The 22869-nt window shown below is 36.7% G+C and overlaps 1 protein-coding gene across 2 annotated transcripts in view; it reads left to right on the top strand.

The window, feature by feature from the left end:
• The window catches only part of LOC307157356 (uncharacterized protein), a 268751-nt gene that overhangs the window by 216486 nt on the left and 29396 nt on the right, over nt 1–22869 (top strand). The window contains exons 1-2 of one of the 2 annotated variants that reach the window (XM_079869247.1): nt 4834–4899; nt 11264–11403. The exons of the other annotated variant lie outside the window; for it this stretch is intronic. Coding sequence (XP_079725373.1) covers nt 11331–11403 — 73 coding nt within the window. The 5' untranslated portion in view covers nt 4834–4899; nt 11264–11330. Of the gene's footprint in view, nt 1–4833; nt 4900–11263; nt 11404–22869 lie in introns of those variants that run through there. 2 annotated transcript variants of the gene reach the window in all.

The raw sequence follows: 22869 nt of genomic DNA, 5'->3' as shown, positions 1-22869 counted from the left end.
GTGAATAAATAATGTATCGTAAATAAATAAATGTTCTTCCTTAAAATACAGGGTGCATAAGTTTGGACACCCCTATGTTAAATTCCCATAGAGGCAGGCAGATTTTTATTTTTAAAGGCCAGTTACTTCATGGATCCAGGATACTATGCATCCTGATAAAGTTCCCTTGGCCTTTGGAATTAAAATAGCCCCACATCATCACATAGCCTTCACCATACCTAGAGATTGGCATGGTTTTATTTCAGTTAGCCTAATAGCTGGTTTGATTTGCATTGAGAGATGATCTTATGGAAAGTATCTCTAGGTATGGTGAATGCTATGTGATGATGTGGGGCTATTTTAATTCCAAAGGCCAAGGGAACTTTATCAGGATTCATAGTATCCTAAAAAATAAATAAAAAAAATACTTAAAAATAAAAATCTGCCTGCCTCTATGGGAATTTAACATAGGGGTGTCCAAACTTATGCACCCTGTATTTTAAAGGGGTCATGAACTGGATTGTTTTATTATTTTATAATGTTGCCTGGGGTGCCCTTATAATGTTAGTATGATTTTTACATCAAAAATTGTCATAATTTATAAATAAAAGCCATTTTTCCAAGCCTGATTTCAGCTTCAGATTTGAACGCTCCGTTTTAATGGGCGTGTCTGCTGTGAGACTGCAGTGCAAACGCCCACTGCTGTGATTGGCTGACATGCTTGCATATGAAATAGCTAGTATTACATGAACTCTCTCGAAAACTTTTACTACGTTTTTACTATTACAGCTATCGAGATTAACAAATCGTGAAAAGTATCGTTTAAAGCATTATATTTAAATCTATTCCATCACATGAAAGGTTGCAGCATGATGAGCACTGACTGAGCAGATGACAGACAGTCTGTTGATCGCGTGAATAAAGATCTTATCATTGCAACGCAATTTTTGCACTCTCACAAATGCTTACACCAAATCACAATGCAAACACGATGTGAATACACAGTAAGAGCTTCGTTGTGTAGTGTAACAGTGTCATTATTTCATCACGAGTTTGGTAAGTGTCCAGATAAGCTCTCGCGGCTCGCGCTGTGCTGTTTTATTGACAGCTTGGGCGAATGGAAAGGGATCGTTCTTTGATCGCTTTCTATATATAATTTAATAACAGTTTAAAAAAGATTATTTTCATAATACTACGAGAAATTATGTGAAGTTGATCGTTTAGTCACTGATGCATAAACAGTATTGAACGATTTTAAGAGAAATATCTGAACTTGAATTATTACACATCAGAAATCACTGATCGCAGATCAGGCATTAGAATACACATGGTTACTAACATGTTGCTGGCAGATCCGTCGGGAAATTGTGATTGACTGATTTAATAAAGTTTAACCATGCTGGAATCTGAAGGAAGCTTATGCAGACATGTCGTCTTCCACAAACAGGCGCTGTACAATATTTAGTAAACAGCATGTTTCAGGGTTCTCAAGGTTTATCAAAAGCTTGGAGTGAGATCACATGTGATTGGGGGAGGAGCCTAATGGAGCCCCGCCCCCACCTGTCCCCGCCCCCCAATTTTACCCATTGTTCATAATTAACCAGCACAAATTGAAATTATAACAATTGGTAAATCTAATAAATGACAGAGCAATTCATCACATCAAATATACTCTTTAATTTTATATTTCAAAATTACAAATAAGTTATACAAAAATTACAAAAATATAATAAATTGCTCCAAACAGTTTGGAAAAACAAATATTTTTGCATTTTTTAATGTGTCTAGTCGAAACGGTATAATGATTTTGTGTGGTGGGACATTGTGAACAAATGACATATTAGAGTATTATTAAGGTGTGTGTGTGTACACAAGAGTTATGAAATGTGTTTTGTGTTGTAAGTGTTTGAAAAATACAAATGCAATGGCAATGATTAATGTATGTTTTGACAGGATATATATTACCCAGAGCACTCTGCTTTAATACGTATGTAGCCTTAATGTAACTAGAAATACTATTAATACAGTATAATATATCATTTAAAATAAAATAAATAAATTTAAATTTATTTAAAATAAAATGAAGAAATACATCTTCATTCCTTCCCATACCCACTAACATTCCCTTAGTTTCAGATAACGTAAGCTAGCCAAACTGAGCCAAAGCTTCTGGCCTGGTTGCAAAGTAGTTGTAGAGTTTTGACTGCATCAATAATAATGTATACGATGGCCTATATATTAAATGTTCTAGCCTAAAAATGTTAGACGAGCTTTCTTCCGACTTACCTTCTCCATCATCACGACGTGTGTTCGCGCGATGTTGTTGGTTACCTAGTAACGAACGTACGGTGGCCGAGAATGTTCCGTCAACTTCCGTGTGTTCGCGCATCTATGTATGCTGCCTATTAACGAACGCAATCTGGCCGAGATACGTGCTGGCGCGCAGGAAACTTCACTTTGTGTGCCCGCGCCTCGTATACAACATTATATATAAAGCTTGTAGGACAACTTGGTTGACATTGCCTTTTCAGCGTGAGAAATACACGGTGTGGCGTGTGAGCGTGTGAACTGGTTGAATTGCGTGTGTCTCACGGCCAATGCGTGAGACTTGAGAACCCTGATGTTTATTGCTTGGAAGTAGCTCGATCCGGTTTAGCAATCATCATGTCGTCCTATGTTATTTAGCATGTTTGGGCGAATCGGTGGGCGGAGCTAAACAGGCCGTGTTGAAGTAGGCGTTGATCTTCTTTTGTGGAGGCGGTGTTTTATCCTCTTTGACGTCATTGTTCCCCACTTTGAAAAACGAGTCGTTTGCTGAGCCTGATGTCTATAAAAGCTTTTATTGGACTAACAAGGTAGTTTTCAGTTCTGAAACTTACAGGATATTATTATAGTATTATGATCTCTTATATGTCAAAAGCTCAAGGAAAATTTGATTTCTCAGTTCATCACCCCTTTAAGGAAGAACATTTATTTATTTACGATACATTATTCATTCACAAAGAAAATTGGTGTCCTTAAAGGTTGGATTTTTCCTAATTTTTTAAATTAAGGCATTAAAGGTATAGCGGAGGATCTTTTTACTTCCGGGTGGATACCCTATACTATTGGTCCTCCTAATTGTCAATCATTCTGGTGAATCAATCAAACTTTTCAAAAAGTGGAGAGGGCGGGACTTATCTAAAATTCGGAAAGATCCTCCGCTATACCTTTAAGTTCAATTTCCAAAAGATGATTTTTTATTCCTCTTTTTAGTCAACTTTAGCATGGGTGTCTAAACTTATGCATAGCACTGTATTTATTAGTACTAGTCTTTACTATTACATATTCTTACAATTTATGTTAAGTAAAGGGGAAAAGTAACTTACTTGGGTGTTAACAAATTTTGTGTAAACGTGTTATAATTTGCATATATATATATATATATATATATGCAAATTATTAATTATATTAGTATGTTCCATGCCTGGTTTTCATAGATTAAAATATAGCTTTTAAAATACGCCTACTGGCAATATTAAAGCGGTTTAAAACGTCTCCCCTTAAAACGCTATTGGTCTCGACTATTTAAAAAGTTAAAGGAATATGACTTGGCCTAAAAAAAAATTTTCAGTCAGAAGAATTTTTTTCACTTTAATCCCTGGAGGGGGATGTTCTGTGAAGTGTACATGCATTGATTTTTTTGTATCTTTAATACCGAAAAGTCAATAGCTGCTGAAAATCTATTATTATATCATTTTATGGATTATATTTATTTTATTTTTCCTTAAGAGTTCAGGAGTCTGCCCATCTGTTCAACCATAGCATGTTGAAATGAAATTAAAAATAAATTAATTTAGCACTTTATTGTGTACTGTATTTTCTATTGCAGTAAATCTATACCAACCAATGTTAAAGAAAACAAGAAGGTATGTGGTTAAATAGATGGCAAGTAAAATAAAAAGCACATCTGTATGCAATACAGTTTCATTATTGTTTATTATTATCCAGAGCGGCTTACTATAAATAATTTGTGCGACCAAATCATGTTTTGCGCCAGTAACTGAAAAAGTTAGTAGCGCAAGTGCCACCAGTGGAAAAGGTTAGTGTAGTTCCCTGCACTATGTTATTAAAGAGAAGTTTTATTAAGTCATTAAGTGGCTTAAGATACAATAGGATGTTAAGCCTTTTTGCCTGAAATGATTCGCAAATATCACATATTGGGTATTTAAGTTTTTTGTGTTTTCCCAAAAAATAGGGTGACAATATCTAAATAAACCTTAAATGAGTAATTTTGTATTGAATTTGTCTTGCTTTCATATAGCATTACCGTTCATAACATTAAAATGTTCTGTTTTACTTCAGAAATCACTGGCACAATTTACCCCAAAGTTATTGTTCTAAGGGATGCATCACATCCTGAAATGTACATCCTTAAGTTAAAGGCATTACTGTCATGGCCTCACTTTAAAGTCACTTTGAGTAAAAACTGGCACAACTCACCCCACCTTCCCCTATATTTTGTGATAAGGATACTGTTTTAGTTAATAAATTAAATAATTAGATCTCTTTGCAACCATGTATTTAATTTTGATCAACAAATTCTTAATGAGTTTAAAATATTTAAAAGTTATTTCCCAGCCTTTGTTATATGATGAACAAGATACTTGACTTTTTCTGTGATTGAGAATATCACAAATACTTTGCAGTTGAGTATTATAATTGCATTTTACACGTTGCAAAATGGTAAACGATATTGATAGCTTTGCGAATCTGTGATTCAAACCTTAAATTAGTAATTCATCTCGTAATTTAAATGTGTTTTCTTAATGTGAATTTCTACACTTTTTAGCGTTTGAAAAGGACTTTTACTTTGGTGTGGAGATGTGACGTCATAAGGTTGCGCCGCGCGCTCCTGCTCTGTGATTCGGGTGAAGAAAGGTTTGTGTTTTTAACCATTTACAGTGTTTAAAACCAATATAAACCGTTCAGAAAGTTTTATAGAGAGCTGTGAAATTAATTATTACGTATTGTAGCAGTGTAATAAATAACATAAATGAACGTTTTGTGAGTAAAGGACATGCATTTGCAACAGTAAAAGTGCGTCTCATTTCTTCCATCAATAATTCAATCAAAACATTCACCGCGCTCTCCCATATAGGTGCTGAGACCCATATATCAGAACAAAAATGCATAAAAGGTCTGCACTCTAAAAATACTTTATTTTTTACAAACAGGAGATAAAGACACTGACAAAGGCAAAGAGCCGAAACGTTTGTATAACCTTTATCTGCTGTTTGTAAATAAAGTATTTTTAGAGTGCAGATCTTTTTTGCATTTTCCCATCAATACTTTAGGCCGTGGGCCGGACCCCGACATTGTGAATTTCACTTAAGTAATTTGTTTACAGGTGACATGTAAAAATTATTATAAGTAGTGTAAGCATTTTTATTTTTTTTAATTTTTTTTTAATTTTTTTTAATTTTTTTTATTATGCTTGCAAACAATACAGAGATAACAAACATGGTATACAATTTTGTATCAGAATTACAAAAATGTCAATACAAAATATAGTAATAATGTACAATGTCATCTGAACACAAATTATCATAACATAACTAAGACAAATAAAAATAACGAGAAATGAAGAAGAAAAAAAAAGAATCATGAGGGTAAGACATCTTATACATCATTTAGTGTATACAAATTAAAATCATTACAATTTGAAATAGTTTTAATAGCTTTCTTATTTTCTGAGGATGAAATAGTGTTAAGGTACATTTTAAATTCTTTCAAAAAAACAATAAAAATTGGTTTGTTATTGGTGAATTTACACTTATGAATGTAAAATTTGCCAATAAAATAAAATAAATTAATAACAAAGCAGGCTTTTTTTTTATTGGGGTCAGACTCAAAATATCCAAAAATAATGTATTTAAAGGTTACTGATATATCTTGCTGGATATTATCTTTAATAAGTGTAAGCATTGTTTCCAACTTTGATGTGTGCACATTTGATGAAGATATCGATTTAAACTCTTAAATTTTAAACGGGCAAATTTGTAGGACTACTAAATCTTAGCGTCAGAAAACGTAAACAAATCACCCGTATCCTTGACAACCTGTCACGTCTCCCTGACAACCAGCATAGTTGATACCGTAACGCAGAGCCATCTGCCGTTAGTAACGTTGCTCTCTTGATAACGAAATCCTGCTATTAAAATAGGCTTTATACTTTTTTGTCTTCACAAGCTATACTATACATTGTGCACTTACCGTCAGAAGACTATTAATCACCTGTGGGTGGGCTTTTGTCACCTTATTGATTTTCATAGACCGCATAACAACAGAGCGGGACGCGACGCGATTGACAGCCGGTATGCGACAATAAGAAGCGCTGTATAACGTTAACGTTACATGTTGTTTCGGCAAAAAGCCCAATAACCTTATTTTCTCAAACAAGTTGGGCATCATTTGTTCAGTGTGCCCAGAAATGGGTTAACCTCAACACTGCAGAGAGTTTAATAGCTGAAAAAGCCATAGCAGCATTTAACTTAATCGGGCTGCGATGTCAAGATTGCAATGCTGGAGTGTGTGTGTGTGTGTGTGTGTGTGTGTGTGTGTGTGTGTGTGTGTGTGTTTCAGAGAGAGAGGCACGGGCGCGATCGAACAGTGGAAACATAAACATACATCGTCATTTTGTTTATACAGGACATCATTAAAACTGCAAAGTGTTTAGCCTACTTATATTTCTGTAAAACACAACATTGTGCTTTTGTCAAACTGTAACCTACAACTGTCCCCAACCAAAATCACACACACACACACACACACACACACACACGCTGTTTAAAAGCAAAAATCATCTCATCTTTTGGACATTCATCATATTGCATTGGTTTTCATTTCTTGTCCTCAAACCGAGCACTAATCTGTTTATTTTTAAGTCACACATTCTACATTGATTAAAGGCCGTGTTGCAGGGTTTTTTTTTCATCGAATTTGTGCAATTTACTTGTTGGTAATAAACATTTAAACTGTTATCCATTGTATTTTATGTTGTTGGGTATCACAAAGCGGAATATAATACGAAAAAGTATGTACTATCTTACAGCGGTTTGCAACGATTCTCCTTTCCCCCACAATGCCATTACGTCACGTTGGGGAGAGAATTTACCAAAGCCCGCGGCCCGCATTGAGAGTGACTAGAGAGACGAGTAGCAGAAGAGAGTATTCAGATAACGTTAGCGCAGATTATAGATAAATACATAGACATAGATAGACAGACAGATAAATAGATAGATAGATAGATAGATAGATAGGCTAGTATAGAGAGATAGGCAGACAGCCAGATAGCATAACGTTAGCATAGATAGCTAGCAGCTAGATAGATAAACATATAGAAATATATAGGTAGATTGACAATGGTGAACTACTGTTTGTGCTGGGTGTAAAAACTCTGGATGCTGAGTGAGGCACGTCACATCTGGTCGCGGGGTGAGCTCGACCAGCGACCAAAACGCACTCACTTCCCTACAGCACAACAAGCTTTCCAACGCAGTTTCCATGGGACGGCACCGCCGCCGGCGCCCACACAAGCACCTGCCAAACACAGCGACAGACACGCGGCGGCTACGTTTGCAACAACATTTTCACCGGAGGAAGAGATAAACACTTAGAAACACCCATATAGCTTGCATGATGCCTTCTATTTCTAGATGACAAAGACAAAGTTTACCAGTACTACGACACTATGACAAAGGTTAGCGGTACTCATCTGAACTAACGTCATGATCACTGCCACTAGATATAAAGAAAACGTTGATTTTTCACTTGGTGCTATTCAATGACAGTAAAAAAATTAAATAAAAAAATGTGTCGTTATTGTGCACTGCTGCTCGTAGACTAGCTCCAGTGCTCATTGCTGCGTTACTAAATGATATCAACTCACCAGTCCAGGACACTTCACCAACTCTCCACTCATTCTCCTCGGACAATGCATTTAATTATTAAGTATTTACGACATTATACATTAATTATAAACGACAATTATACAATTGTTCAATTGCGTTCAACTCGTAAATACGATCTATACGAGATGGCTTGAACGCACCATAATACTAGGCTGAGGCTACCTTTCCTCCACTTCTCCCCAACGTGACGTCATCACCGAATTGCGTAAAAAAAAAACGTTAATACCAAAAACGTAAAAAACTGGTCTTTAAGACCATTTTTGGGACATTTTAAAAATGATATACATATCTTGAGTGATTTATGTACCCATTAATCGACAGTGGTGGTTAACCTGCAACATGGGCTTTAAATAGAAAATCAAATGTGTTTTTAATGGTAGTATTATTTTTTACAGTAATAAATTATTTATTTTTTCAGATGAGAATAAAGTTAGTTAATTCAAATTTTAAGGAAACAAATATATTGAAATATAGCAAATTAATTTTAAATTAATTCAGGTACAATTACCAAACATATCTCAAGGTCTTTTGAATAAAGGGTGGCAGTCTTTCATTATCAACTGTTGTTGTGGACTATACAGACCCTTTCCAAAAAATTAGAATATCATGGAAAAGTTTATTTATTTCCATAATTCCATTCAAAACGTTAAACTTCCATAGATTATAGATTCAGGGCCCACAACTTAAACGATTTCAAGTATTTAGTTGTTTATTTGTACATAATTTGGGCTTCCAGCTCATAATACCAACGAAAACAGGATTTAAAAAAATTAGAATATTACATGAAATCACACAGTAATTACACAGTAACACCATGGTCATTGAACCAGGTTTTGGTTATTTTGGCAGTGTGGGCAGGTGCAAATCCTGCTGGAAAATGAAGGAAGCATGAAGTGCTCTGGACATGTCCTGGTAGACGGCTGCGTTGACTCTGGATTTAATAAAGCACAGTGGACCAAAGTCCTCTTTTCTGATGAGAGCAAATTTTGCATCTCATTTGGAAACCAAGGTCCCAGAGTCTGGAGGAAGAATGGAGAGGCACACAATCCAAGATGCTTGTCTGTGTTGGTTTGGGGAGCCATGTCATCGGCTGGTGTTGGTCCACTGTGCTGTCCACTCAACGCAGCCGTCTACCAGGACCAGGACGGTAGTGACCAGGACATTTCCAGAGCACTTCATGCTTCCTTCAGCAGACAAGCTTTATGGAGATGCTGACTTCATTTTCCAGCAGGATTTGCACCTGCCCACACTGCCAAAAGAAACAAAACCTGCTTCAATGACCATGGGATTACTGTGTAATTACTGTGTGATTTCATGTAATATTCAAATTTTTTGAAATCCTGTTTTCGTGGGTTTTATGAGCTGGAAGCCCAAATTATGTACAAATAAACAACTAAATACTTGAAATCGTTTAAATTGTGGGCCCTGAATCTATAATCTATGGAAGTTTAACGTTTTGAATGGAATTATGGAAATAAATTAACTTTTCCATGATATTCTAATTTTTTGGAAAGGGTCTGTATACTGGAGAAGTATTTGTTCTCCATTTGAGTGAGATGTTTTTATGTGGCTAATTGAGCAAAGTGCTTCCATATATTTTATTATTAGTAGTATTAGTTCAAGAATAAAATAAAAATATCGGATTGATATCGGTATCGGCAAATAGCCAAAGCTGTGGCATCGGTATCGGAAATGAAAAAGTGGTATCGGGACATCCCTAATCAAATCCATCAATTCTATTAATTCTCTATCAAGATAATTGTGTATTGGTGCTGGTGCATCAAGTAGGCTATGTATGTGTGTATTGTTAGTTGTAAAAATGTATGTTGAATAAACCTCACAATACCAGTGAATCTTAATTACACAATGTGATTTTAATTAATGTATATTTTTGAACACTTTGTATAAGATTACAGTGAATAGTGTAAGGTTGACAATGAATTGAAAACAAAAGTCATTGTTGTTTTTTTTAGGAATGTTTTATTTGAAACAAAGACATTACATGGTACTCTTCCATATCTAAACAGTGAGATTACTAGATTAAAAGTAACAAACTTTGATAAACACATTATTTGTCCCCTACCTGGTGTCCCTTAACAATGTAGATAAAGCTTAACTGCTGCCAGAGGAAGTCAGTGATGACACTGCATCCAAGGTTCGGGTGTTGCGTTCTGCATCAGATGGCCCAAGCCTCCCAAAAAGAGCTTTCCATCTCCTACCAGTTGGATACCTCATATGCAGAAAGAATCAATACATAACTGACACTAAAAACACAAGACACAAAAAGCTGATCCTACTATACTAAGTTACTTCAGATGCTAACGCTAGCCAACTTGTCGTATACTACATTTAAAACGACAAATAGCTTAACATTACCCACGTGTGTAGCATTCAGTACTTTGCTTACATTAGTTGTACAGCTATTTTGACGCCGTACATATGCCAAACCCATACATTCAGACTTTTTACAATGTTTCGGATAATGCTAGTGCTAATCAGTTACCTACCGTGCAGCCAGCCATACACTGTAGCCAAAAAACGGAGAAGTTACGTCCAACGGAGAACTGGCCACTGACTGGCCGCCGCGCCCGCGACTTCAGTTCACATCCGGGTCTTCGGGCACCGGATCAAATAATGACGTGATTGGCCAACTCAAGTTGACAAGGTAACAACACGAGCTTTGATTGGTTCTTACTCCGGCTAACATTTTGTGGTTAGCTAGCGAGATTATATCTACGTTATATTTTTAATGTGCAACAATTGACGTTGGAAACAAGCAGTAATGTGCTCAACAACAATTTATATAGCCAATTATAAAAAATGAACCAGTTCCCTGGAGGAGATCTATCAAATCGAAAACTAAAGGAGAAAAACAGACTTGGCCCACGGCCTACTTGGCAACAACGAATTGTTATTATTGTTTGGAGAAACTGAGCTTTTTTTGAAAATCCGAGTTTTGCACAATGATTCAGTGATTCGAATCGCCGCGCGCTGACGATGCTCGTCAAATCAGTGTAAAAATGTAAAACAAACGTGGAATGACAACTTTAACAAGCCAACTGCAAATGTTGTAGAATCTATTACATATAATCTACAGACCATCCAATAATATTAAACTAGATGTAAAGTGTTTGTAAAATGTATGTTCTTTTATTAATTTGTTGTGCTAGTTTGTTGTTGTTGTTGTTGTTGTTGTTCAGTCCATGAACTCTCACTCTGACTGACTCTTACCAGTGAACTGAACTACTGAACTAGAGCTGAGTGGGACACACTCAGAGATTTAGTTTGGATTTATTTTTGTCTGTTAATTATTCTCATCTTAAACATTACAGATTGTCCAAATACAGATAAAAACGTATGGTTAAGCGACTGAGATCCACGTGACGCACTATTATAAAGATGGCGTTTATTAAAGAGGAGAGTGAAGACATGAAGATTGTAAAAGAAGAAACGTTCACTGTGGAACAAACAGGTTGGTTTCATTCTCAAAGCTGAAATCAGTCATTTGATCCTTATTAAAGGGATGGTTCGGAGTAAAATCAACCTAGGGTCCTTTGCACCATGACCTTGAGCCAAACACCTTGAGCCCCCCCACACCCCCCCCCCCCCCCCCCCAAGCGACAATTGTCTCATGACGGCACAGCGCGTACTCGTCATTGAAGGTCATAGTCTTTGGGTTGATTTTTATGAGCTGTCGCCATGCAGTCTGCAGTTGTGTTTGGAGATTGTGCTTTGGAATATTACAGGAATATTATCTGTGTTTATGTATTTGTTTATTTAATAACCTTGTGACAACACTATAGTGTTACCGATATCGCATATTTTACAAGAAAATATATTTGTCAGTGACGTTAGATCTTTGTAACAAAAATAATGTTTAATGTTGATTCTATATTATTCTTAATGAAAAAAAAAGTAGGCTTTTTTAACAAACAAAATTAATAAGACTGATGATGATATGGTATAACCGCGTTGTAACAGATAAATGAAAGGTCTTTGGATTTAAGAACAAATGCTTGTGTTTCATTATTATTAATAACAATAGTACAATGGAAAATTTGCTTATATTAAATTCATCGATATACATTTAATATTAACTCTAATTTTGTGATCCAATGATTCTCACATCGTGACGATAACCGACCTTCTCTCCTGAGGTGCTTCAGCACTCAAACACCAGATTCACTGCTGAGCGTGAATTCCAGCGCGATGCTTCACATAGTCAGCATAGTCCAAAAACATTGATTCATTTAGGAAAGAAACAAGTTGCGGAAACTGGCCTTTGATGCTCATATATGCCTCTAGACACAGAAGGATTGCATTGGCGTTTGATTGAAATGTAACATGCAAAATAATCCTTGAAACATTTCTCATTTAAGGCTATTCCAGTTTCAAATAGCCTATGTGATTTTGTTTTGTCAACAATAAGCATAAACACTCTGCATTTTGTAGTGTGGATCATACATTGTAACATTTAAACTGATTCTCGTCTTTAAGAATCTGTTATGCTTGAAATTATTATTTTTTGGGCTTCAAAAACCTTAAAATGCACATGTAGATAGGGGAAATCAAAATTTTCTCAGGGGGGGCATGCCCCCCAACCCCCCTAGCAAGATCACTTTTGGGACCTCAGTATTTATCAAAACCTGTGCCACGCGTGAATCACGTGATTTCCCCCCAGCCCCCCCTGCTCAAAATACCGTGGCTATGGTCAGACATGTTGAGATCACATGACCAGACAAATACTAACTGCCTTCAAGAGCGTCTGAGAAGATCCTACTTTGGGCATTGGTTATTATGACATCTCATGCATCAAAATAAGGAAGAATAACACAATTAATTTTTTTAACACTAAAGGTGCACTCTGCAGAAATATTCATTTACTGTTTGTAAACACAAATCAGTTGCACATGGAGCCCAACCAATTCAAGATATCCGCAGGAAGATGAGTGATGAGCTATTTAGAATTATTATTATAATTTTTTTTTCAAATATTGTGTTTATCATGCATAAATAGCTTTTTTTTTTTTGTAAATGAATAAACAATTCCGCTAATAGTTAGATGACTTCAAGGGTTAGTTTACCCAAAAATTACATTTCTGTGAAATTTCCCGCCTGTAACACGCCTCTCTGGAACAATGTCACACAAACCCATCATTTCACCAACAAATGGAAGTTTTATAAGAAAACTAATCAAAGAAATCACTGAAACTAGCGAGATCGCAAAACGAACATGATAAAAAAGACCGTTTGTTGGCATTTTTGTTGTTTATAAAGATTTAAAACCCAAGCATTGCTGTTTTACCATAGTTTTACACTAATAAGTGATACATTGACCATAATACATTTATTTGTGTCAAGATTGCACATTAGTTGCACAGAAATAAAGTAGTATTTACCGTTATTTCACAAAAGAAAGAGGACACGTACTTATTCAGTCACGTCTGTTTCTGTTTATTTGTTGTCATGAGGAAAACAAGATATTACAGGCACAGGGCAATGTCTCTGTAGACACAAACACCACCAAACACTTCTAGTGGATCATAAGTAATGTTTGAGAGTAGGGCTGCATGATCAATCGACATGAAACCGCACACGATTTGGCAAAGGCTGTGATTATTTTATGCAAAGCTTTTCAGTGCAGCAGGGCTCTGGGACCGTATTCACAAAGAATAGCTAAAAGTAGCTCCTAACTGGCGAATTTAGGAGCAACTCCTAAAAATAATGGGCGTGTCACTTCTAACTTTAGGACTCCTCATTTTTTTCACTAAGAGTAATTCACGAAGCATTTTAGCCCTAAAAGTAGCACCTAAGCCTGGGACAGCTTAAAAGAAGTCGAGAGGACTCCTAACTTACTAAGACCTATTCACAAACCGCTTTTTGTGGCATTTCACGCTGCGATGTTTTGAAATGCGTATGCGGCGGCTACAGGAGTTTCCAATCGCGAGGGAACAATTCTGCATTGTAGGCATAACTAGGGATGCAATAACGCCACCAACAACAACCAAAACTAGGCTACTCATTGCATGTAAACTAATTGTTACATATCATTGTGAATCAAATTAAAATGTTCTTCTCTTTGCAAACGTAGGCAGAGGCATATAGTGACAGATTCATTCAATAATTTTGCCTATTTTCATAATTTTCATAATCCATATGTTTAATTAGGCTATTTGTTTTGGCTTACTCTTTATTCATTTAGGCTATTTATTCAGTTATTCATCATCTTCCGTCCTTCGCACTACTTGTGTAGCGCACGCATTCTCAGACCTGTCACCTGTCACTCATCATCGTAGGGGAGGTGTTTGGAATCATTCCCGCGTTACAATCATCAGCCAATCAAGGTGGTCACTTCAGTCAAGCTCGTGCATGAGTAATGACGTCATCCATAGCAACGAAGACTCACTCTTAGTTTAGGAGTTGTCATTTTTCTTTACTAAGAGTATAGGTCTGAAAGGCGTTGTGAATAACTTTTAAGAGAAAACTCCTAGCTAAAATCTTTTAGTGCGATTTAGGAGTACTCCTAGTGGTAAGATAAAATGCTTTGTGAATACGGCCCCTGATCGGTAGTAAATGCTGCTCCATCTGAACACCAGAGGGCGCTCTCACACACACACGCCAAATATGCCCAACCACAGGAGTACGATAATGCACATCATTCCAGGAAATCCCTATGGGCATCTATCTATAGTTGAATAAACAGATTGAAACGCTTTGATTGATTTATAGGTTCATAAATGCTTATCGAGTTTGGAAAGATGTTTGGCGTGTGTTGCTTTATCAAATTCACGTTATAAGCGACTTGAACTCACAGTGCTTTCAGATGGAGCAGCATTTACTACTAATCACAGAGCTAATCAATGACAAGCTGCGCTTAAAAAAATAATCGCAATAAGCCAATCGGTTTAAGCGTGATTTCATGTTCATCCTAATCGACGCCCCTAAAGGTCTCATGATCAACGTTCAATAGTATTTATCCTCTAGCGCATCTCCTAATCTACGTTGGCTGAGTCGGTCAACGTCTTGCTTTCGCACCGAACTATTAAATATAATCTACAGGAATTAGGGGTGGGCGATATAGCCTCAAAATTATATCACGATATTTCAAGAATATTTGCGATAATGATATTTATGACGATATATTAAAAAAAAATTGACAATTTTTTTTATTACATTTATCTCACCTAAATGTTTGCTCACTCATTGTGTTTTTACAATTGGGTAATTTTGTATTTCAGAGTTTACACAACACAAGGAAGCTTGATTTCAATCTTTGAATTAAATTGAAAAAAGTAGCAAAACATGTTATTTGGAAGCAGGAGAGAACCCAAACGCAGACAGTGTGCAGACATTAACACGGTTTTATTAAGACAAAAAAGGGAAAACAAAACCCACGATGGGGTAAAACAAGGCTGATGGGCAAAAACAAAGACAAACTACACTAGACTGAGACTAGACAGCTGACTAGACAAATAACTAACAGCAACAAGATCAGGACTTTACAAGGCAGAGTTCTTCACAAATACTCACAGGAAGGTTTTCACTCAGGTAAAGTATCACGGAATACTCACACAATGAATAACAATGAACCAGCACAGGACAGCAAACACAAGGGGATTAAATAGGGAGAAACTAATGAGGGAAACAGGTGACAAGGGTAAAGCAATGATGACTAAACGAGGATAACAAGGGGGCGGGGCAAGAGAACGAGACAACACAAGCACATGGCCCAAACAAATGGCCATGTGCTTGCACATAAAACATGGGCCTGTCATGATCCTGCCTCAAGACCAGGGAAAATCAGACAGGAAGGCAGAATCATGACAAAACATATACAAAATAATAAAGATACAAATAAAGAGAAACGTTTTTGGGTAGGTCTAACACTATTCAGAAATACTACAGAAACTGAATAAGGTAATCAAATGTAAAATAACACTAGTCCTGACTAAATTAAATTAAAGGCTATTAGGCTAATTCTGATTCCTTACAATGAAAGCTATCTTTTGTTGTTTTGACGACAACATTAATGACAGACACATATGGCTGCTGTCACTTTTAGAGCTAGTGCCCGGATCCATTACTGTTATACTGTCTGTCACACTGTCACGCACGTTTTATGTTTATTTCAGACATAACCGACTGTTTACGAATATACTAACCATGACCGGAATTTTTACACAATTTTGCGTGTTTTTTCCCCTGTTAAAGCAATATAATCCGCGAAATGGAACTTTTGTTACTCGCGAGCTGTTTGTGAGGCGGCTTTACTGTATGCACGCAGAGTAAACATCTCTCAGAGAGCGCGCGAGAGTACTGAATAGTTTAAAATCGCAAATGTTTAAACTGATAAGACTTAAAAAGAAGTGAAAATGATAAACTTTAGTTACGATGCAAGTGACAAAAGACAATTCCGTCATGTCCTGACTGCTAAACACAAGAGTGTGGTATCGACGCTTGACTTGTGCAACCCATTTTGAAAGCGAGAGAGAGAGAAGACGCGGCACCGCTGAAAACTCACGCGGTTGGTAAAATCAATATTTGCGGGGGAATTTCCCGCATTATAAGTGGTAGACCTGCGGGAATTATTAAAATACTATTGAAGTAGCTCCTTTTTAGGTACTAAATCGTCATTGGAGGCTGACTTGCTGCTCTCGCGCTCAGACAGGTGTTGTTATTGTGCGTGCTAAGGAACGTAATGCGCCATACGTCATTGCATCGCTATATCAGTGATATCGCGATATGACACTTTTTTATCATGTAAAAATTTATACCGGTATTATCGTGGACGGTATGATATGGCACACCCCTAACAGGAATTTAGTTCTAGGAACTAGTAGGGCTGGGCTGTATATCGAGTTTGTAAGATATATCGATACATTTTTTTGGAACGATATGGATGAAAGGCAATACCGTTCATATCAATACAGTAGTTTGATACGAGCACATCTGAAAAATAGCGGAGGACGCAGTGTGAGCTGCTGCAGTGAAAGTACATAGTACAATTTGTCCTAAACATGACACAAGCTTATATCAAGGGCTTCAAAATAACTGGTAAGATATAGTTAAGTTTAAAGCAGCTTGCCCTGTCAGATGCTGTGACAGATACTGTTGCTGACTGACAGATAAATACTTGCGCTGTTTAATGCATTTGAGATGTGGTGCTTTCCTCAGTGCTTAACTTACATTTCACAGGTATATTCTCCATCTGTAAATGTTAAAAAGTCAAACAAATATGTCCATTTCACTGTCAGGAGAGGACGAGCCTTCTGCAAGTGAATCTACGCTAAAATTCAAGCTTGAAGCTGCTGTGAAACAGACGGAGCACAATAGAATAGTAGCGCAATAATTTTGACTAAAATATACATATTGCTAAAATATTTGTTGTTGGAGACAATAAATGTGCCATTTGTGGAATTTTAAACCTACAAGTATATTTTTATGAAAGTGACCAATATAATGGGGTAATCAAATGCAGGCTAATATAATTAGTTTGTGCTTTTGTTTTTATTTTTCATTTTTAGTTTAGCCTTTAGTCAATTTAAAAATAAACATTTTTAGATTGTAATGTTAGAATGTAATGTGATTTTAACCACCTTTTTGCACATAATATATTACGTAGCCTACATTATACAGTGTGTGCAGAATTATTAGGCACGTTGATTTTCTGATCATATTTTATTTCCAGGAACATTTTGCCAATTCCAAACCATATTAAACTTAATAACTACTATTAATTTTCTATTTAATCATGTATAAGTGATATATAATTGTTCATGAAGGCTGGAAATGAAAAATGTCTTATTTTCAGGTGTGCAGAATTATTAGGCAAGTTTTCTTTTACAGATAAAATAAGCCAAAAATGAGATTTAACAAAGACTGAAAAGTCAAAAATTATTAAATCCCCATGAGAAGAATGCAAAACTAATGCAATTCTAGAGATTACAGTTAAGGCATGACCATTGGACAGTGAAATGCTCATTGGGTCAGCAGGGTCAGACAAAAACAGGTGGAGAAGAAAAAACACATGTTAACTGCAAAAGCATGAAGAATTAAGGTGAAGAATTAAGTGTGAAACCATCGGGAACCCTTTAGTCTTCAGCGCCACCATTTTCCAGAACTGCAACCTACCTGGAGTCTCCAGAAGAGCAAGGTGTCAGGGTCTCAGAGACTTGGTTTAGGTTAAGAATCCTAAAAATGACCCACTCTTAATAAGAATCACAAGCTGAAGTGTTGTTAAATACATGAAGACTGTTTTTTAATAGGCTTTATAGACAGACAGATTGAGAGTGACTCTTGAAGGACCAGCACCACATCCTCTTCTACCACTGTTTGAAGAATTCATCTTCCAGAATACGTTTTAATACGTTTTGTGAGTTTATTTTTAGTCCATCTCCTACCCTGAAGTCCGTTTTGCCGAGATGGACTAAAAATTAAGTGCTATGAAAGGGTTCCTCCGGTGCGAAAGTCCCTTAGTGTTTGGGAATAAGGTCTCTAGTGTTCCACTATCCTGCTGTGCAGCAATAACTAAAGACTCCAGACAATGCCTTCGAATATGCTTTAATCACGGCTGGAGGACCTCAGACAAATTTCAGAGAGAATCCCACCAGCAACAAGAATACAACAGTTTTTATAAAATAGGAGCATGGCAAAGGTGACATGATTCATTACATAATTTTTCTCCAATATGATAGGTTCTTCTTTTCTGAGGTCTGCTTATAATGTTATCAATAATTAATGTTATACCATGGTCTGGGTGAATACTCGATTCTGATTGGCTGCAGGGTGTCCATTAAAAAGTGATAGAGGACACCTAGTAAATAAACCGTCAAGTGTAACCAGGGAAACCAAGTTATTGTTTGTAAAAACTTTAGCTTTCGATTGTAAAACTAATTCAAATATAAACTAATGTTTTAAAAATGTGTTATTTGGCAAGTGACCATGGTATAAGCGGGTTAATGCCCTTCGAGGTGTCCATTGTCAGGTATCAATGGACCTCCGCTGCGCGTCGGACGGTTCACGCCTCGCCGTCGTCCATTAATAGGCTACCTGACAATGGACACCTCGTCGGGCATTAACCCTTACTTATCAATAAGCTATTTTCTTTCCTGTTTTGGAACCTCTCTTCCAAACACTTTTGGAATGCCGCCTATCAAAAATAAACGGATTTACAGGAAAAAGTTTTGCATATTAAAATAATTTTTAACGTTGACCGCCATTAGGCTACACCTGTGGAATTATTTTGAAAACTTCCGATGTTGAATAATATCTCGTTACATAGTTGAAATATTAGCCAACATTGTGAAACATTTATGCGTATTACATATGCTTTATATGTAATAATTTAGTGTAAACATAATTATGAATGAATTTACCATTATTTGCAAACTATCGTCGATCCTTTTCGATAAAGTGAAAAACAGATATATTGTCATTTGTCATTAGTTGTGTTTTAAATAAAATGAAACGTGATGTAATGTCTCACTGATGACAAAACGTCGCTCGCTGAAGCTTTTATTCAGTATTACAGCAAATACTTCGATCAAAACAATAACTAAAGCAGCGTTCACTATGTGCTTTCTTCCGTATCCAGGAATTCCCTGCATTAACCTCATAAATGCTGAAGCAAAGGATAGAACAGCAAATCATATATATTCAGTTTGACTGCGGCACTATTGTAGGCTATAAATACTCAGTACTGTTCCACAATTGAACACAGTTTTTTTGCAGATTGTTGAACCTCTGTCCATCTTTACTTCTGAGACACTCTGCCTCTCTAAGTTTACGTTCACACTGTCAGTCCAAATCTGATTATTTGTGTATCCAATTGGAATGATCTAAAATGATTGTAATGGTGGTGGGCCCCAATAATACTTTTAACAATATTGCTCGGGCGCCAGACAGGAATAGGCCTGTCAAAATAAACCCACGATAGCTTAACACAACCACCTGTTACATATAGAAATCACAAAAGTGACAATAGGCTGGAGTTTTCTTCCCCTAATCTCTTTAATGAGAAAAAAAAAAACATTTTCAGAGTCACAAGTTAATGAGCTATTCAATTTTGAAAGGAAAAAAAACCCCACAACAGCAACAACTTCAACTCCAATTGTTTATCTTTTCAAATGGTCAACAAAAATAAAAATAAAATAACAATACAACAAAATAATAACAATTTTATCCCCCACTACGTTTTTTAAATTTTTTCCACAAACACGTCGTGGACATCTACCAACTGCGAACTTGTGCAGATTTCTCAAAGTCCATAATAACCAAATTGGTCCATGCACACAGGCTTAGTACATCAGCAGTTCAGTTTGTAGTAGAGAAAAATGATACAAGAAATTCAACCACAAAAATAATCTTAGTCAAACAAACACACCATATGTGTGGCTTTGTATGGTCAGTGGGTGTGTCAGTGAGTGCGTGTGTACTTCCGGACGACGTGCGTCTTTAGAAGAGCGTGGGTTGTAGTTTGTGTGGGAGAATGAGAATGGCTTTAGCACTGACCCATCAAAAGTAGCAGACCGCAAGGTCTCTGAAGAGTGTCTGGGAACCCGTGGACACGGAGATGATCCTCTTTTCCAGCCGCGCTTTCCAATACGGACTGCTGAAGGTAAACTGTATGTGAAGTTGCTTGCTTTGCGGCCTCACGAACTCGTTGAAAACGTCAGTCTGAAAGCGTCAAGCGACAGGAACACGAACTCCCCATTCCTCACGGCAACTCAGACTTTTCCCACTCTTCAAACCCGCTCCTGAGAACTACATACTATTGTGGCGTCCTTCCTCAGGTGCGTGAGCCTCGCCCTTAAATTTGAGTCTCTAATTAATTTATGCACGCCTCCATTTACGTCACCAAATTAACAAAGTGAAAGTAGAAGTAATAATTCATGGCAGTAGATCGTTTTTTTTTTACTCTGCCACATGATTGACGTCCACATTATGTATCGCAACATCCGAATTCCCAACTTTTTTGATATTGGGGTTGTATCAAACGATCTGTAACAGACAAAGCAAGTGACACATGGTTAAACATTGTTACTCACACTTGTGTGTTGCGACATTGCTGTCTGATCCAATATAGTTGGCACTGCATCATCTTTTCAGTCTCTTTAAAAAACTTGCATTCAGGCCTGGACTTTGACTGGGCCTTTATTCTTTTCTTTTTCAGCCGTTCTGTCGTACATTTGCTGGTGTGATTGAGATAAATCAGTCTCATTCACCAAGCTTGCGTATGCACAAATTGGGTTGGGTATCGTTTTTTTTTTTTTTTTTTCGACACCGGTGCCAAAATGATACTTTTAAAACGGTACCGGTGCCTGAACCAATACTTAAAAAAAAAAAAGAGAGCGCCTCAAAACGACGGTGAATGACATTTAAAGAACGTTTTTTTATTTAAAAAGAAAAAAAAAAATCTTAATTTAATATATTACAATTTTAGAGTAAATATATAAATATAAGTAGTCTAAATACAAAGCACAACAAATTTGCATAACAAATTCACAATAAAACCTAAGCCACCGAACCCAAATACAATAATTTAACACTAAATAACACTACAGAACTAATAACAGCAAAGTAGTCTGTATTCTTGGTAGGGGTGTGACGGTTAGTATATGACCGTGAGACCGAAGGTTATCCCAGCTAGCAAAAATTGTGCGGGCCGAAAGCGGCCCGATTAAGGCTAAAACACTCGGCCAATCCTCGGCATGAATCTAGGTCCGATTGCTCTGCGAGCGCTCGGTTTTAACGCGGCCTGATTAAGGCTAAAGACACTCGGCCGAGCGCTCGGTTTTAACGCGGCCCGATTGCGGAACCCCGAGTGAGAGGACGTAAGCTCGCCTCCAATCCCGTTCCTTATTTGGGCTTATTTGAACTTTATTGATTTCCATTCATGTCAGGTTAATACTAAAATTGCTTAGCAGCCGTTATTTATGAAAGATAAACAGAAAGTAAAACAGCACAAGGAAGACAGGTTTCATGTTTAATGCATTTTTTATTGGTCCACACTACAAAAATAGGATAAACACACACACTTTTTAATAACAGATTTGAATAGAATAGAAATAATATCACAGCATTAATGTAGAATCAAGGAGTTCAAATACCACTTTCCAATATCAACATTTTTAACTTTGAAACATTTAATTCTGGCCCACTGCATTTTTGAGTTGTCTACGCACACACACTTATTAATAACAGATTTGAATTGAAAAGAATAGAATAAATATCACAGCATTAATGTAGAATCAAGGAGTTCAAATACCATTTTCCAATATCAACATTTTTAACTTTAAAACATTTAATTCTGGCCCACCGCGTTTGAGTTGTCTATGCACACACACTTATTAATAACAGATTTGAATAGAATAGAAATAATATCACAGCATTAATGTAGAATCAAGGAGTTCAAATACCATTTTCCAATATCAACATTTTTAACTTTGAATCATTTAATTCTGGCCCACCGCGTTTTTGAGTTGTCTACGTTGTCTGCCTGTTCGCCCTCTGGCTTCGGCCACCATCCCTATCAGAGGCTAGCCACAGCCACCTGGTGATGAGCAGCTCTGTTTCCTCTTCTGTAAATTCTTTGGTCAGGGCATTCCGGCGGACTGGATCTGAGAAAAACACAAGATAGAAGAGGGCAGCATGACCACGTGATGTTACTCAGCAACCACCAAAACTTAATTTGGATGCAGGGCTCTACACTTACATTTCTTTTTCAAAGTTTAGGAGCACAGTCAAAAATTTAGGAGCACCTTATGATCAATGACAAATTAACCTACCCATTATAAGGCGATGCCGGAGCATTCTTAACTAAATCACAGCCTTTGTGATTTCATGATAGCACTATGGTATATTATGATTGTAAATGGTTTTAAATAGATCGCGTAGCCTTAGAAACGGTGTAATAATGTGGTTCATGGATTCTCGTCTA

Source organism: Squalius cephalus (assembly GCF_949319135.1).
Source record: "Squalius cephalus genome assembly, chromosome: 4".
Lineage (NCBI taxonomy): Eukaryota > Metazoa > Chordata > Actinopteri > Cypriniformes > Leuciscidae > Squalius > Squalius cephalus.
The sequence above is the reverse complement of the archived record's forward strand: the minus strand, read 5'-3'. Positions and strand labels throughout refer to the sequence as shown.